General features: G+C 38.3%; 1 protein-coding gene across 1 annotated transcript in view; it reads left to right on the plus strand.

Moving 5' to 3' along the window:
• LOC132405346 (lysine-specific demethylase 3B-like) overlaps positions 1–16318 on the plus strand; it is a 124562-nt gene that overhangs the window by 47701 nt on the left and 60543 nt on the right. The window contains exons 9-12 of the mRNA XM_059990079.1: positions 8166–8284; positions 10211–11577; positions 12865–13066; positions 14247–14461. Coding sequence (XP_059846062.1) covers positions 8166–8284; positions 10211–11577; positions 12865–13066; positions 14247–14461 — 1903 coding nt within the window. The remainder of the gene's footprint in view (positions 1–8165; positions 8285–10210; positions 11578–12864; positions 13067–14246; positions 14462–16318) is intronic.

A 16318-nucleotide genomic window follows, 5' to 3' on the forward strand; every position in this document is an offset into this window, starting at 1 on the left:
ACCAAGCAGTACTTCAGCTGGCTTGGTTTGGTTGGAACCAATTTCCATGCTCCTCCTCCATAAACACATCTGTGAATATTGGTCATTGGTACTTTAGACTTTTGGTCAAGATGCTACTGAGCTGCAGTCTCCCTAGAGTTCATGGCTCAAACTTAATTGTGTTTTAGGTTCATAGGAATGGTTTTTAGGGACAGGAGAGAAGTTGGGGGTCATGTTAGAGTTTATGGATAGGGATGCACGGGAGCTAGAGGTCAGGTTTAAGTTGTTTGAAGGCCTGCGATGTGGACTTGTGACAAAAGTACATGGCATGGATGGATGCTGGGTTGGCAAGTGATGTGGACGAAGATTGGCAGGATGTGGTCTCATGGCCCCCCATCCCCCACATCAGCAAGTCCCCCCAGTCATTGGGTCCTGCAATCGGAAATCCATGTGGGCAGGAAGCATGAGGCTCAGTGACTCCCTAGCTATGTTTGGAGTTTGGGTACTGTCATCAGTGGGTCTGGAGCTCCGGGTCCTGTCATCGGCAAGTCCACCAGAGGCCCAAGCACACCCTTAAGTTGTTTTGGTTGTTAACATAAATGACGCCTTTCACAGCATGTTTCAATGTACATGTGATAAATAAATCTGTTTCTGGTTATACACGCTTATCTCCAGTATCTAATAAGGATTCAGCACATCTGTTTTCATTTGATAGTGTCAATAGACAATCAGGTTTTTTTCACCCTTAGGTAAGCAAGGGCTGCAGGAAGGAGTTAGTCAGTTTTTGACTTTGAAATTATTTGATTACGTCAGAGTGTTGCTTTTGTTAATCAGTAGTTATTATCTAAAACCGTAATCAGGTCACAGTTTTCCAATATTGGTGGTGCAGGTGCTTGAGCCTGTTTCTGTTGACCTTTGTTTCTTGGCTTAACCACTTTACCACATTAGTGACATGCTTCTTCAGGGACTTGATTCTTTTTTTTCTTTAGCAAGTGAGTAGTTCCACCTGTAAACTTTGTTCTACTTTGAATCTGTCTTGTTCCACTGTGACAGACTCACTGTATGAAGTTTCAGGTTCATTCTGACCATTCTGGCAATGTCTGGTTTCTGGCCGTCGACGAGGGTTGATTTAGTGGACCAGAGTCAGACCCCTCTGTCATCTTAGTTTAATATTGACACTCCTGAATGGTTCAACCATGCTGTTTTGAAGCATTCCTCATTTTCAAGGATGCCTCCAAAATACTTTTGCTTGTAACTGACTACCTTTCTCCAGTCTGTTTGTGTTGGGGTCTGTTCATTCAACTGCAGCTTAATGGCATTCTAATTACCTGTTGATTTTACATATCATCACCATGTCATTACCAGTTCTATATGTCAGCTGTTTAACTTGATGAGAAGACAACATAGTGACTAATATTTGGATGTCATCATATAGGTGCAGGTTATATATATTCTTAATATGCAGAAGTTCAGCCCAGGTCGTCAAGCCTCCTTTTTTAGGATTTGGAACCTCTTTAGAACTACCTCTCAATGTTCTCAGGTGCGGCAGATTGATGAGGGAAAAAAACTCCTCCTCTTTCATAGTATCCATTGCCATTTCTGTGAGAGTCAGTAGGTTTGTAAAAGATGTCAGGGGATAGTCTGTCTCCAGAGATGGAGACAAAGAGATTGAGAAAGGGGAGAGAGAACCATCAGAGATGGACCAAGTATATTTGTCAGGGTGGAACTTGGAGTCAAAGTCGATGATATGGACAAGCTCAGCGTGAGCGCAGTTGTCAGTGTAGCAGAAAATAGGTTGAGGCGCATTACCAATGTAAGCTTGGAAATCGGCTGTTCCATGTAGCCAATGAAAAGGCAGACATGGGTGGAGCCCTTGCGATGCCAACACCTACATCTTTGGTGTGGAGAAAATAAGAAGAGCTGAAGGAGAAATTGTTGGGTAAGAATTAGTTCAGACAGACAGAGGGTGGTGATGGAGGGGAACTGTTTTCTCACTTGTTCAACTAACAGAGATGTGTTCTTTCGATTTTTTTTTGTGTTGGCTTTTTGTCACAGTTTTCCTTTTCCCTTTTCACTTGTTCAGTTGACATATACACCTGATCTTTTTTATTTCTTTTACAGTCCAAAGGTCATGCTGGTTTTCTGACTGAACATGTTTTCTCTTTTTTGATTCTGCTGAATGTCCATCCAGTTTTCTCCTTTTTCTCAGGCGTTCTCTGGATCTTACCCCTTTCCGTTTAGATTCCATTAGACTCAGCACAGATGATATATTTTGTTCTGATTTCTTCACTAATCATTTTTGCTTGGAATACTTAAATAAGAACTCAAAGCTTCAATTATCTGTCCACACATAACAAATGAATGCTTAGTTCCCCTTTTTTCTGTAGTTTTCTTCTCTAATTTGGCAATAGTGTGGATTCTTCGACTATATAAAGGAATTACAGTGCATATAAAAAGAATTCATCCCCTTTGGAAGTTTTCTTATTTTGTCGTTTTACAGCATTGAATCACAGTAGATGTATTTTGACTATTTTGTGACACTGATGAACAGAAAAGGGTACTTCCGTGTCAAAGTGAAAACTGATCTCTACAAAGTAATCTAAATTAATTACAAATATAAAACACAAAATAGTTAATTGCATTAGTATTCACCACCTTCAAGCCAGTATTTAGTGGATGCACCTTTGGCAATAATTGTAGCTTTGAGTCTGTGTGGATAGGTCTCTAATCAGCTTTGCACATATGGAGACTGCAAATTTCCCCCATTCTTTGCAAAACTGCTCAAGCTCTGTCAGATTGCTTGGGGAATGTGCGTGAACAGCCCTTTTCAACTCCAGCCACAAATTCTCAATTGGATTGAGGTCTGGACTCTGACTTGACCACTCCAGGACATTAACTTTGTATTTAAACCATTCCTGTGTGGCTTTGGCTTTATGCTGGGAGTCACTATCTTGCTGACAAACAAATCTGCTCCCAGTCGCAGTTCTCTTGCAGACTGCATCAGGTTTTCCTCAGGATTTCCCTGTATTTTGCTGCATTCACCTTACCCTCTACCTTCACAAACATCCCGGGGTCTGCTGCAGTGAGGTATCCTCACAGCATGATGCAGCCACTGCCATGCTTCACAGTACACGATAGGGATGGTATGTTTTTGATGATGTGCGGTGTTTGGCACAGCGTTTAGTTGAAAGGCCAAAAAGCTCAATTTTGGTTTCATCAGACCATAGAACCTTCTTCCAACTGAATTCAGAGTCTCCCACGTGCATCTGGCAAACTCCAGCTGAGATTGTATATGAGTTTTTTCCAACAGTGGGCTTTCTCTTTGCCACTCTCCAGTAAAGCTGCAAGTGGTGAAGTACCCAGGCAACAGTTGTGTGTGCAGTCTCTCCATCTCAACCACTGAAGAATGCATCTCCTCCGAAGTTGTCATTGGTCTCTTGATGGCCTCCTTTACTAATCCCCTTCTTGCACAGTCACTCAGTTTTTGAGGATGACCTGCTGTAGGCAGATTTACAGCAGAGTCATATTCTTTCCATTTCTTAATGATTGACTTAACTGTACTCCAAGGAATATTCAGTGACTTGGATATGTTCTTGTATCCATCTCCTGACTTGTGTTTTTCAATAGCCTTTTCACAGAGTTGCTTGGAGTGTTCTTTTGTCTTCATGGTGTAGTTTTTGCCAGGATACTGACTCACCAGCAGTTGGACCTTCCATATACAAGTGTGTTTTACTACAATTAATTGAAGCACCTTGACTGCACACAGGTGTCCAAAACTGATCTGCATGTAATTAATTATGTGACTTCTAAAACCAATCGGCTACATCAGTGATGTGGTGTGTCATATTAATGGGGGGGGGGGGTGAATACTTATGCAATCAATTATTTTGTTTTATATTTATAATTAATTTAATCACTCTGTAGAGATGTGCTTTTATTTTGATGTGCAAGAATTTTTTCTGTTGACCAGTGTCAAAATCCACTGTGATTCAGCATTGTGAAACAGTAAAATATTAAAACTTCCAAGTGCAGTTTTTTTAGGCAGGTAGTTGCCTGCTTACTGGAGCTCCCTCAGCCCGCTTCATGGGATCATGCAATTGAAATTCAAAAGGACCATTCACAGCAAACTAGGTTACATCACATCAGATATTAATAAATAGGTTATGCATATGCAACCAGTATGACTTAATTTCACTTAAAGGATAGACTAGCGTATCCTTGGAGTTTAACTTCATTTTTAGTTTTTCATTAAATCATATATTTAAGTAAGAGCTTGGTGCTCCTCTGACAATAAGGGAAATAAGGAGAAAGGTCATACATCCTGTTAATGTGTCTTGAATGCATTTTGTGTTTTAAGTCTTTCTGCCTTTGTAAATACATTCAGGAAATTGGCCTGCACCAGCACCTCTGCTGGACCATACTCCTTGAGTGAAAAAGTTATTCTTGATTTTATCATGTATCCTGAGGCATCAAGCCCTTATTTTGAATTTCTCCTCACTCTTACCCCAACGTTCTTCCACATTCAGTCTCTTTATTTGCATAACAATGTTCCCATGCTCTCGTAAAATCAGGTTTTGCCAACCCAATTTCTTCTCCCACAGCTCTGATCATCCCAGAAATCTCAATTCTCTCCCTTTATGGAAAACTTGATGTTTCCTTGGGTGAGAAAACCAGAAGTATACACTTCAGTCTTGCAACTTACCTTGTTCTTTACATTTAAACCTCTTTCAGACCAGCATACCATTGCCTTGTTAACTGTTGGCAACATTTACATCTTTGCTTTCAGTGACTGATGTAAAAGGGCACCTTGAATTTTTTTTGTAGATTAGCATTCCCAATCTGCCTTTTTACCTCTGGATTCATATTTTTCCACTTTCTACTGCCTTGTGTTTACTCATTCATCTTGTTTAAATCACCTTGAAACACTCTCTGCACCTTCTACATAACTCACAATCTCACAGTTTTATATTGCTGGCAAGAATAGAAATATTCCCTTCTTTGTCCTTGCCAAAATCGTTGATATTTATTGTGAGTAGCTGTGTTTTGTATGATCAACCTGAAAATGCCACATTTATTCTTCCTGTTGCCTATTTCCTGTCTATCAACCAATTTTTAATCTGTTGTTATATTAGCCCCAGTCCCACATGCTTTAATTCTGCACATTGATCTCTTAAGTGGGACTTAATCAGAGTTCCTTTGAAAATTTAAATACACCACATCTATTAACTTTCCTCCGCCCAATCTGCTGATCACATCTCAACCAAAACACCAGCAAGTTTGACTTGCATGTTTTCTTCTGTGTTGAATTTGTCTCATCAAGTTCAACACAGAACATCTGGACTTGTTGTGTACCAATAGAAGATGTGCAATGTGAGTGATTATTTTGGGCATTTGTACTATGATTGCAGGACACTGTTGGATGTTGGTAATATAGAATACTGTAAGTCTGGTTCACTTGTATATTGGCGAGTCAGATGGTGCTGGAACTGTGTTGCCTTTGTTGTGCTGAGGACTAGGTCGGGTGGGGGGGTGTTGGGTTGCTTCTGCAGGGCATGCTGGATTCCTTACTTGGGGTGGGGACTAATCCCACCCATCACTTCTGCCAACAGTGTTTGCTCAGCGGGCGATCAGGTTGGACCAAGGCATCAATTCTACTGTCATGCCACTTGGACTGGATTATGTATATTTTTCCTTTATGGCTGTGTTTTTCTGTATTGCAGCTACATGTGCTATGTGCAGTGTGTTGAGTGCTCCTGGTAATGGGTTTTTCACCTCAGCCCAACAGGAACACTGTTTTGTTTGGATATATTCATGTGTGGTTGAATGATAATTAAACTTGAATTAAACTTAAACTGAGAATGTGTAGATTCTATAATATACCTTCCTGCTGGTTTTGGGTTAACTGATGTGTACTTTAGGTTTTCTTCCTCCGTCTTTTGTAAGTAGTAAGACAATAGATAGTAGGCGCAGGAGTAGGCCATTCGGCCCTCCTGGCCAGCATCACCATTCACTGTGATCATGGCTGATCATACACAATCAGTACCCTGTTCATGCCCTCTCTCCATATCCCTTGACCCCACTATCTATAAGAGCTCTATCTAACTCTCTCTTGAATGCATCCAGAGACTTGGCCTCCATTGCCTTCTGGGGCAGAGCATTCCACGTATCCACCACTCTGGGTGAAAAAGTTTTTCCGCATCTCTGTTCTAAATGGCCTACCCTTATTCTTAATCTGTGGCCTCTAGTTCTGGACTCACCCATCAGCGGGAACATGCTTCCTGCCTCCAGTGTGTCCAATCCCTTAATAATTACATTTGTCATCATACAGCCTACAGGGACTGTAATCTATAGAGTTTTGGAAATGCAGATTAAAAGGGCCTATGCATCTTTTGGGTGATAATGTCATTTATTTCTCCAGCTCTTTATACTACTTTTTAGTACTTAGTACTACACTGTCTAATCCCTTTTTAACATTTTCCTTAAAACTTAATTTGCCCAATTATTTGATGACTTATCTAAAAATCTCATTGTAGAGCTCACTATCAATTCTTAAGAATTCTATAGATTTTTTCCCCCAGGTTGTTGTCCTATAAAATGATATTGGCAGTTTAGATAATTGAAAGATTTTTTGCAATTTAACTCATAGGAATCTTGTCTGAATAACTGAAGTGTGTAGGTACGTGGGCAAGAATGAATTCTGAAAATGCAACATAGTGCCAAAGTGTGAATGGAAAATTCATTTAATGTTTCCTTTCTGAGCTTTCACTTCTTAGCCAACCGGATTCTTCTCCAACCCCTTCACTGATGGTACCAAATACTAAGAACCACAATAAAATAAGCGAAGGCTGCAATTAAGCTTAGGTTACTAAAGTATTTTGGTCAGGTCACTACATCCTAGAGTTCTGAAAGAGGTAGCTGAAGAGATTGTGGAGGCATCACTAGATTCTGGAATGTGTCTGGAGGACTGGAAAATTGAAAGTGTCACTCCAGTCTTTAAGGGAGAGAGGGAAAAGACAGGAAATTATAGGCTAATAAACGGGACGTGACTTAGGATTGCACAATTCCCCTTCAGGAAACCATGCTGACTTCAGCTTATTTTATCATGTCCCTCCAAGTATCCCGAAAACCTCATCCTTAATCTCGATTTAAGGATGAGGCTTTCGAGGTACTTGGAAGCTCATTAGCCAGAGGATGGTGAATCTATGGAATTCATTGCCACTCATGGCTATGAAAGCCAAGTCATTTGGTATATTTGAAGACGATGCACATAGGTTCTTGATTAGTAAGGCTGTCAAAGGATATGGGAAAAGGCAGGAAAATGAAGTAGGGAGGAAAAATAAATAGCCATGATTGAATGGCCTAGTTCTTCTCCTATATTACTGGAATGTATGCCACCCTCAGCACACCCTCGCTGGTTGTTAATGCAACAATGCATTTCATTGTTTCAATGTACACATGACAAATAATCTTGAATGTTTTATGGTCAAGAAGCTGTATTATCAATGAGGAAAAAATGTCTTTTTAATCTGGGATTTGCAATTGAACTTCAATTGAATAGTATAGAAGATTAATTGTGAAGGTGGTGGAAGTGTTTGCTAAAGCAGCCACTCGACTCAATTTAGATTCTACTGTAAAGAGTAGTAAACAATATTTTCAGTATATTGGATTTAAGCCAGTTGACTGGTACCTTGTAATCCATATTGGAGCCTACATTAGTAATTATGTTATCAGTCAAATCTGAAATTGGAATGATATTTAATTAGACAATTTACTATGCAGGCAGTTGATATGATCAATCAAAACTTTGTGGAGGGTGGCAGGCTGAAATTTTGGTTTATCTATAATGTTCCTGGTTTACTACAGTAGTGTTTTCTTGAAATAGGTGATAGCGCAAAACCCAACATAAAATATCTTTAACTATAATGAATGCAGTTTCTTTCAAAAAGAAGTTATCCCATCCTGTGGGGATAGGGTTTGTATTTCAGGACAATTTAATGAGGGTAGATAAAAGTTCATAATAGATCATACTAGAAGTGCAAGATATAGTACATGGCAAAATCCAAGCCCATCTCAGTCAAGTGAGGTTATGGGCCTCAAAATAAGGAAAATTTGGAGATATTTTCAGAAAAGTTGGTAAGAATGAAAGGTATAAAATTTTCTTTGTTAAATTTCAAACTTTATTTCAGGGAAGTAAAAGCCTGCAGGCATCCAGTTCAGCTGCACTTGGATCAGAAAATTCTTTGGGAAATGCTTCATTGGAGTCTTCAACAGGGCAACAGACAGTGGCATGCAGTACTGCTAAGGGGTAAGGAAAACCTGCTATTAGATACAGCTTTGTTTTGAGCTTGTTGATGTTCTTTCCCTTATGGTGTGTGCTACGTTCTTTTGTAGTTCTCTTCTAATTTTATAAATTGAACAGCAACATTTCTTTATTGTGTGGGAGCAAAGCAGAACATCATTGGGAAACCCATATGATCAGAGGGTGAGTTTGCAAATGCAACCCAGACAGCACTGAATATTAGAACTAAATGTGGGTAACTGAAGATGAAACAGTTTCACTACTAGGGCTAGGGCTTTTCTCTTTGGAGCAGAGCAGTATGAGAGGTGACCTGATGAGGTGTACAAGATGATAAGAGGGATAGATACCATGGTGGAAATGGGTAATAGAAGAAGCCATGATTTTAAGGTGATTGAAAGAATGTATCAAGGAGATGTCAGAGGTGTAAATTTTTTTACACAGATTGGTTGAAACCTGAACACACTGCCAGAAGTGGTGGTAGAGGCAGCTACATAAGGAACATTTAAGAGTCTCTTAAGTAGGTACATGGATGCAGAATAAATGGAGGGCAATGTGATAGGGAAGGGTTATATTGATCTTACAGATCGGCATGACCTCTTGGGCTGAAGAGCATGTAGTCTGCTATTCTGTTTTCTGTTCAATGTACCTGCTCTACCACTGTTGTTCCAACTATGGTTGACTTTTCTTTAAAATTACTATATCCAAGTAAAAAGGTTTGTTAAAACATTTCCAGTAATACGTAGAAAAGGTAGGGAAGAATAGCTAACAATCAATCAGTGGGAGGAACTAAATTGGTCAAGCAGTATTTGTGTGGTAGACGGGGGGGGGGGGGAAGGACTTGTTTCCAAGAACAGGGAAGAGTTTGATACACACTATTGCTTTTTAATTTCACTGATCGTCACATTTCTTGTGTGTTTTGTCTGCCTATTACACTATAGAAAGTGGCTGAGTATTTGGAGTTTTTATTCAAAGATGAGGTCACCCTCTGTAGTGTGTTTGTGCTTCCTGCCACCAGAGCTGATAAAAGCCCTCTGGATTAACAAAAGTAGGATGTGTTCACTGATGTCTTTTATGCTTTCCCCATATTGTCCTGGAATTTGCTCAGAATATAGTGTTACTGCAAAATTGAAAATAAGAGTTAAAAATAAAATATCGTGATATGTTGTGAGTTGTTCAGTTCTTTTTTTCAAACATAGAAATATTTTTAAACTCCTTTTCATAACTTCAAAAAGCTGGGCATTTTGTGCATTAAACATTAAGTTCAATTTTGTCAAAAATAGTCATCTAAAAAGATGGGTTTGTTTATTTGTATTTTCATGGTGTTTTAATTTTCTGATGAGAGTGAAATAGTAAACCATTCAGATTTGGTTTTATTTGCTGCTGCTGCTGCTTGCTTAAAATCTCTGAAATAACTTTTCTGTGAGAATCATGCTATTCTGTTGCTACTGAAGTGATCAGGTACTAATTATTTATGAGATGTTAGGAAGCCTGTTTTGTTACATGCCTAGGCTGCAAATTTGAGTAAAACTTACAGAACATTTTAGTCTGGCTTTATGAAATTAATAATCTCAATAAAAATATGTGTAGTTAATATTGTTGCAATGTAGTATACATTCATTTTGGATTCTTGTTTCTTGGGAATCATTAGCTTAGGTGAGGATTGTTAATCTGGAAACTTGGTACTCAACTACATATGAAAATTTCTCAGAATAAAATGCATAACAGCACTTAGCCATTTTAAATAAGGTAGTATCATTGTATTCATCACTACAATTTTGTGAAAATTTGATGGGTTTTGAAAAATTGAAGCTTAACTTCGTTGCATTTTTTCAATGCTTTTTTGCAATGTTCAGACATATGATGCTTGTCAATTCAATTTCAGTTAGTTAATTCATGATTAATTCACTAACTTTTTAAAAATTACAATTGTAGGGAACCGTTAAAAAAATGGTTTGGAGATCCAAACCAAACTCGAAAAGAAGGAGTTTCAACTGAAGATGAAGCCATTCAAATATCAGATAAGAATCAAATTTTTCTGGAAGAGTCAAAAAGAAATGGTAATGAAGGAACAAATGGAACATTTGTCCAAGAGAACAAGTCCTTTGGATTTGGGTTTAGCAGGAATCTAGCAGATTTACCTGGCAATAAAGCTGGTAACAAGATTGCCATGGACATGGGCAGCTTATCGAATAATTTGTTTTTCCAGTGCATGCCTCAGAACGTTCCACGGAGCAACTATTTCACTGCAATTTCTGAAAGCTTGTCAAATGATCCTCTCAGCTTCAATTCCTTCAAAGTAGCTTCTAATGCTTCTGGTCAGAAAAGTGCTCTGACACAGGCAGTTGGAACTCCTGTTGGATTGAAACCTGGAAGTACACATGGACAAGATTCTGAGAGAAAAAAAACACTTGGAGCTTCTGAAGTCATGCCAACTCTAACTCCAGCATTTCCAAGAAGCATCTCAAGCTTACAGTTTCTTCAGTCAGTTCAGCCACCAGATCTTCTAAAGGAAGAAATGCCTACCATTGCATCAGCAAATCCATTTCTTGGATTTGCAGATCTAAAGGGAAATGGGGATGCTTTGCCTACTAACAGGTCGCACACAAATCTGTTCAAAAGTGATACGACGCGGTCTACGGCTTCCACTCCAGCATCAGTTATCGTGAAACCTCCATTATTAACTAACTGGAAGAAAACTGATAAAGAGGCATCAGATGTTGCTGGTAATAAAACTGAACTTCCAAAGATTTTTTCATCCCCATTTTCATCTTCTACTCAAACAACAACGATTTTAAGTACAGCTAGACCAGACTCTCCAGAAACACAGTTTGGTGCAACCAATATTGAGATGCCAATTTTGTCCACCAGTCCAACTGGGGATCACATTTCAGGTCTTCCAGTTCCTATTTCTAGTTCTGTTACTCCAGATAATCAACATCTGCGAGTTTTCTCAGACACGTCCCATTCTGGAAAGCAACAGCAGGCTTCCTTTGGCTTTAATCTGTCTGATAATGGTGTTGATGGTCCATTCAGTCAGCAATCTCATTTTGATCAGAGGAAATTTTCCTTGGATGAGCGGAGCTTGGGTATCAAGCATGAGTCAGACTCTGCTTCTGACAGCGATTTATCAGACCTCAGTGATTCTGAGATGCAGATGCGATTGCAATCAAAGACTGGTCTAAAAGGATATCTGTCTTATGTTCATGAAAGGAGGGAGCCAGATGGTGAAGGGAATAAAGAACAACTAGGCAAGGGAAGAGGCCGTGGAAGAGGGCGTCCCCGAGGAAGACCTCCAAAAAGTGAGTTCACTGCACCATAAGCAAAATATAAAACCTTGGAAGTAATGCTAAAAGAATAATCTTGGGTACATGCGGTGGAAAGAATAGGTTGTAGTTGACTTACTTTGTTACTAATCATTAAATATAAGGCCTCTGTATTGTGGTCATGAATAGACTTTAGAAGTATTTATATTCAATGTTTGCTTTCACTTTGTTCATAACTTGGTGACCAGTGTTCCTAGAAGTAACCAAACTTAACAACATTCTTTGTAAAGACAGCATTTTAGCTTTGTTAAATGAAAAAGAGTGCATTATTACACCACAGAATTTTGTGGCAAATGTTAGTAGATTCTGCAATATGATGTTTCCTTTCTATGATGGGTTTGAATGTTAATTTAGAAGAAATTAATATTTTTAACTCTTTAGGATAATTATGTTAAGTGTTTTTGTACTTTTAGATTCTATTTAATCAAAGAAGTGGCTATAGGAGCTGTGCTGATTAGGAGAGATTTTTGTCTTTTAGTGTTCTTTCACATATTTGCTAGATACCGATAAATGTTGATTATTTTAAAAGTCATGACGTTACAAATGCCTAATTTCATAGAACTGCATAAACAGAAAATTTAATCGCCTAACTATATGGCATAACTTTGACTAAAATGATGCAGCAATGCTATTTGATAAAAGGTACACATGAGGTATTACGAATGACCTTTTTTCAGATGTCTGAACAGAACCCTTAAGTTACTGTGCAATTAAGATTTTTATTAACTGAACTTTGACAGAATTTTTGTAGATACAGGGAGAATTATCTTGGATTTTTTAAAAGTCTTCAGAGGAACATGTAGAATAGATGAAAAGTGAGTTTTAATGTGCTTCCTCCTCTACAGTTTTGGTAAAGTGATTGTATGATTAGTTTTCTAGCCACTTGGAAGTGCATGAGTTTTCCTTGCAGAGCTCCACAAGTAAGTGGTCAAAAGACACAATACGTTATGAAAGTGCTGCCATTTTTGGAAGTGTAAACATGAGTCTTTTGAAATGCCAGTTTCAGTAATTTGAGACCTGTCATATGGTAAATATCTTCAGCTAGGAGGAACAAATGGTTTTTGATTCCAAAGTTCTTTGTCACGAGTTGTTTCCCCTTGTTTCATGCCTAATTCTTTTAGGGATTGCATTGATAGAAATTGATTGCCAAAAAAAAATTGATGATTGAATTTTCGTATCAATTATTCTTCCTTGGAGGGGTTGTATAAGACTTCTTTTCATGTAGTTGTGGTTTCTAATTCAGGTTTTATTTCCTCTCTTCAGTTTCAGTGGATCAGTCAGTTTTAAAGGACGTATCCAAGGTGAGAAAGCTGAAGCAGTCTGGAGAGTCCTTCTTGCAAGATGGATCCTGTATCAATGTTGCTCCACATCTTCACAAGTGCAGAGAATGTCGTTTGGTGCGTTATAGAAAGTTTAAAGATCATGATGAATCAACAGTGTCCTGTCGTTTCTTTCATTTCAGAAAGTAAGTGCATTGGGTCATTAGACAGTACAAGTCTGTTCATGCAGTTTTAAATTTCTAATTTTTAGATAGATTTTGATATTGGTTTAAGTCATATTTCTCCAACACCATTATACATAGTTTTAAGGTTTTTTTGGGGGGAGAATGAACTTTGGCCAATAAACTGAACAAGAAAAAGTAAGCTGATTACGAATATATCCAAGTCCAATAATCAGAGCAAAAGACTGACCAAATTAATGATTTGGAGCGTGACACTCCATCCCAGTAATTGCATCTTTTCTGATGTTGGTAAACCTTAGTCTGTTCTGCATTTTATTTTGAAGAATTTTAATTTGAATTGGATTGTTTGTGTTCAATTTTCTACCGTGTTCAACTTTTTACCTCAGTTTACTGGCTTTACAGAGTGTTGCTTGCTTGCAAAACTTGAGGTTAGATTTAGGTTAGAAACTTAGGTTAGAAGGTTGCATTTATTTCTGATTATGTTTCAGACTTTTACTGGGGCAAGGGACAATTCAAAGAGGAAAGTTAATGTTAGCATTTTTGTTTTGCTCTGTGTGGCCACTCTTACCACAAGGATTCAGGAAAATAATCTCTATTGACTAATCTCACTGACGTACTCAAAGACAGTTGCACAGTTGTAGGTGCCAACCTACAAATGAAAGCTCTCTCAAGACGACTGTGCCCCATTCAAGTGGATTCAAAGAACTTTTCAGTTTTGTGGTTCCTTGTAGTTTGAAGAGTTTCAAGTAAGACTAGTGGATATGAAAAATAAAGATGGCCTTTATCTTAACATAAATTTTTGTTCTAACTCTTATATATTTAAGGAATACCGTCACTTAATACCAAAGTTTAGCTGATCTATTTGCATTGTTCTCCCCCCATCTGTTGTGTAATTTGAGAAGCAAAATAATGTGGCTCTTCTCTATTCAGTACATAATTGTCAGCTTAACATCACCTTTGCTGATAAGTTACCTGTAGCATCTTCATCATTCAGCTAATAGAAGAATTTCATGTTAGATCTCCAGCCTAGAACTGGTAATAATAAATATTTGATCTATGTTTTCAGATGTTATACAGAATCAGATGTTTTATCACTGACTTGCGTGACATGAAATTTGTTGTTTTGAGGCAGTAAAAGTTAAATGTTGAATATTTGCTGTATAGTTTCCTATTCTTCTTCCAGATTAGCGTTTACAAGGACAGGTGTCCTACGTGTAGGAGGCTTTTTAAATCCTAGACAGTGTGATGCTGAAGCTCTGAGTCTTTGGATTCCATCACGTACGCCTGCTGAAGGCCTTGACCTGGAAACATCCAAGTACATCTTGGCAAATGTTGGTGACCAATTCTGTCAGCTGGTGATGTCTGAGAAAGAAGCTATGCTTCTGGTAGAACCACACCGTAAGTTAATTTTATTTTAGGTAATACTGTCAATACGTTGTTTATTCAGGCAATTTTTAAAATATCAAGTTAATGAACTTTTCTATGTGTGAGTTTTCAATAGATCTTTATCCTGAAGAGCTTTGTTTGCCTTTGAACTGAAACAGCAAATGATTTTCAATAACAGAATCTTCAATGCTCCTACAAAGAAGGCATTTACAGTTTGCTATAAATCAACAGCAGACATCTTGTGCCCACTTTCTTGCAGTAGCTTCATATCCTGTGATTCCTATGTCACTTATAAATCTGTTAATCTTTGTTTGAATGAATCAGAGTCAAGATCAGGTTTATTATCACTGACATGTAAAATTTGTTATTCAGCAGCAGTACAGTGCCAGACTTTATTTTATTTTTGTAACTTTCAGTAATTTTAAAGTGCAAAAGATGAAAAATGAAGTAGTGCTCATGAGTTCATTGACTATTCAGAAATATGATAGTGAAGGGGAAGAAGTTGTTCCTAAAACATTGAGTTAGTTACTTAGTGACTGAGCTCCCACAAACCTCTTGAGAAGAGAATGCTTTGATGTACAAAATTTTTCTTGAAAGGTCAACCCCTTACTTTCAGATTAACCATTATTTCCAGATATCCCAACAAGGGGAAACATCAATCCCCTCTCTGCACTTTCAATCCGCGCGTGTGTATGTATAAAATGGAATTGGATGTATTACTTATAGTTGCAAGAATAAGTTTCTGAGCCTAACTTAGCAGTAACCTGGTTTTCTGCATAAAATGTGGTCTGATTTTCATCTAAGTCACAATATAGACAAACACAATCTACCTAAACTAATAACACACAAACAATTGTACTTTTCATGTCTTTAATGAACACATTGTTTAGTCATTCACAGTCTAAGCTGGAAGAGGTATGTGAACCCTTGTATTTAGTTAACCGATAGAACTTACAATAACCTCCAACAAACATTTCCCGTAACTGCTGATCAGACTTGCACAACGACAAGGAGGAATTTTAGACCATTCCTCCTTACAAAATCGTTTCAGTTCATCAGTATATCTGGGTTATTTTGCATGACCAGCCCTTGTCACAGCATCTCAATTGCGGTACACATCTGGACACTGACTTGGGCATTCCAAAACACGAATTTTCTTTCCAATCCATTCTGTTGTTGATTTATTCTTGTGTTTCGGTTTATTGTCTCATTGCATCATCCAACGTCTATTAAGCTTCAGGTGAAGGACCACTATGCTGATGTCCTCCTGTAAAACATCTTGATACAATTTTGAATGCATTGTTTTCTCAACAATTATAAATTGTCCAGGCCCTCAGGCAGCAGAATAGCCCCAAACCTTGTTCCTTCCACCATGCTTCACAGTTGGGATGAGCTTTTGGTGTTGGTTTGCATTGTCATTTTTCTCCAAACATAGCGGTGTGCATTTCTTCCGTAAAGTTCAACTTTTGTCTCATCTGTCCACAGAACATTGTCCCAGAAGCGTTGTAGAACATCCAGGTGGTCTGTTGCAAACTTGAGACTTGCAGCAATTTTTTTTTGGAGAACAGTAGTTTCCTCCGTGGTGTCCTTCTATGAACAACATCCTTCCTGTTCCTTGTTTCTCTTGTAGTGGACACATGAACAGAAACATCAGCAAGTTCCAGAGATATCTGCAGGTCTTTTACCTTTACCCTTTTCACCACCTTCAGCACTACATGCTGTGCTGTTGTGTGATCTTTGCAGGGTGCCCACTCCTAGGGAAAGTAGCAACAGTAGTGAATATCCTCCATTTGTAGACAGTTTCTCTTACTGTGGACTGATGAACTCTCAGGTCTTTAGAAATGCTTTTGTAGACTTTTCCAGCTTCAT

Source organism: Hypanus sabinus, chromosome 15, assembly GCF_030144855.1.
Source record: "Hypanus sabinus isolate sHypSab1 chromosome 15, sHypSab1.hap1, whole genome shotgun sequence".
Taxonomy (NCBI): domain Eukaryota; kingdom Metazoa; phylum Chordata; class Chondrichthyes; order Myliobatiformes; family Dasyatidae; genus Hypanus; species Hypanus sabinus.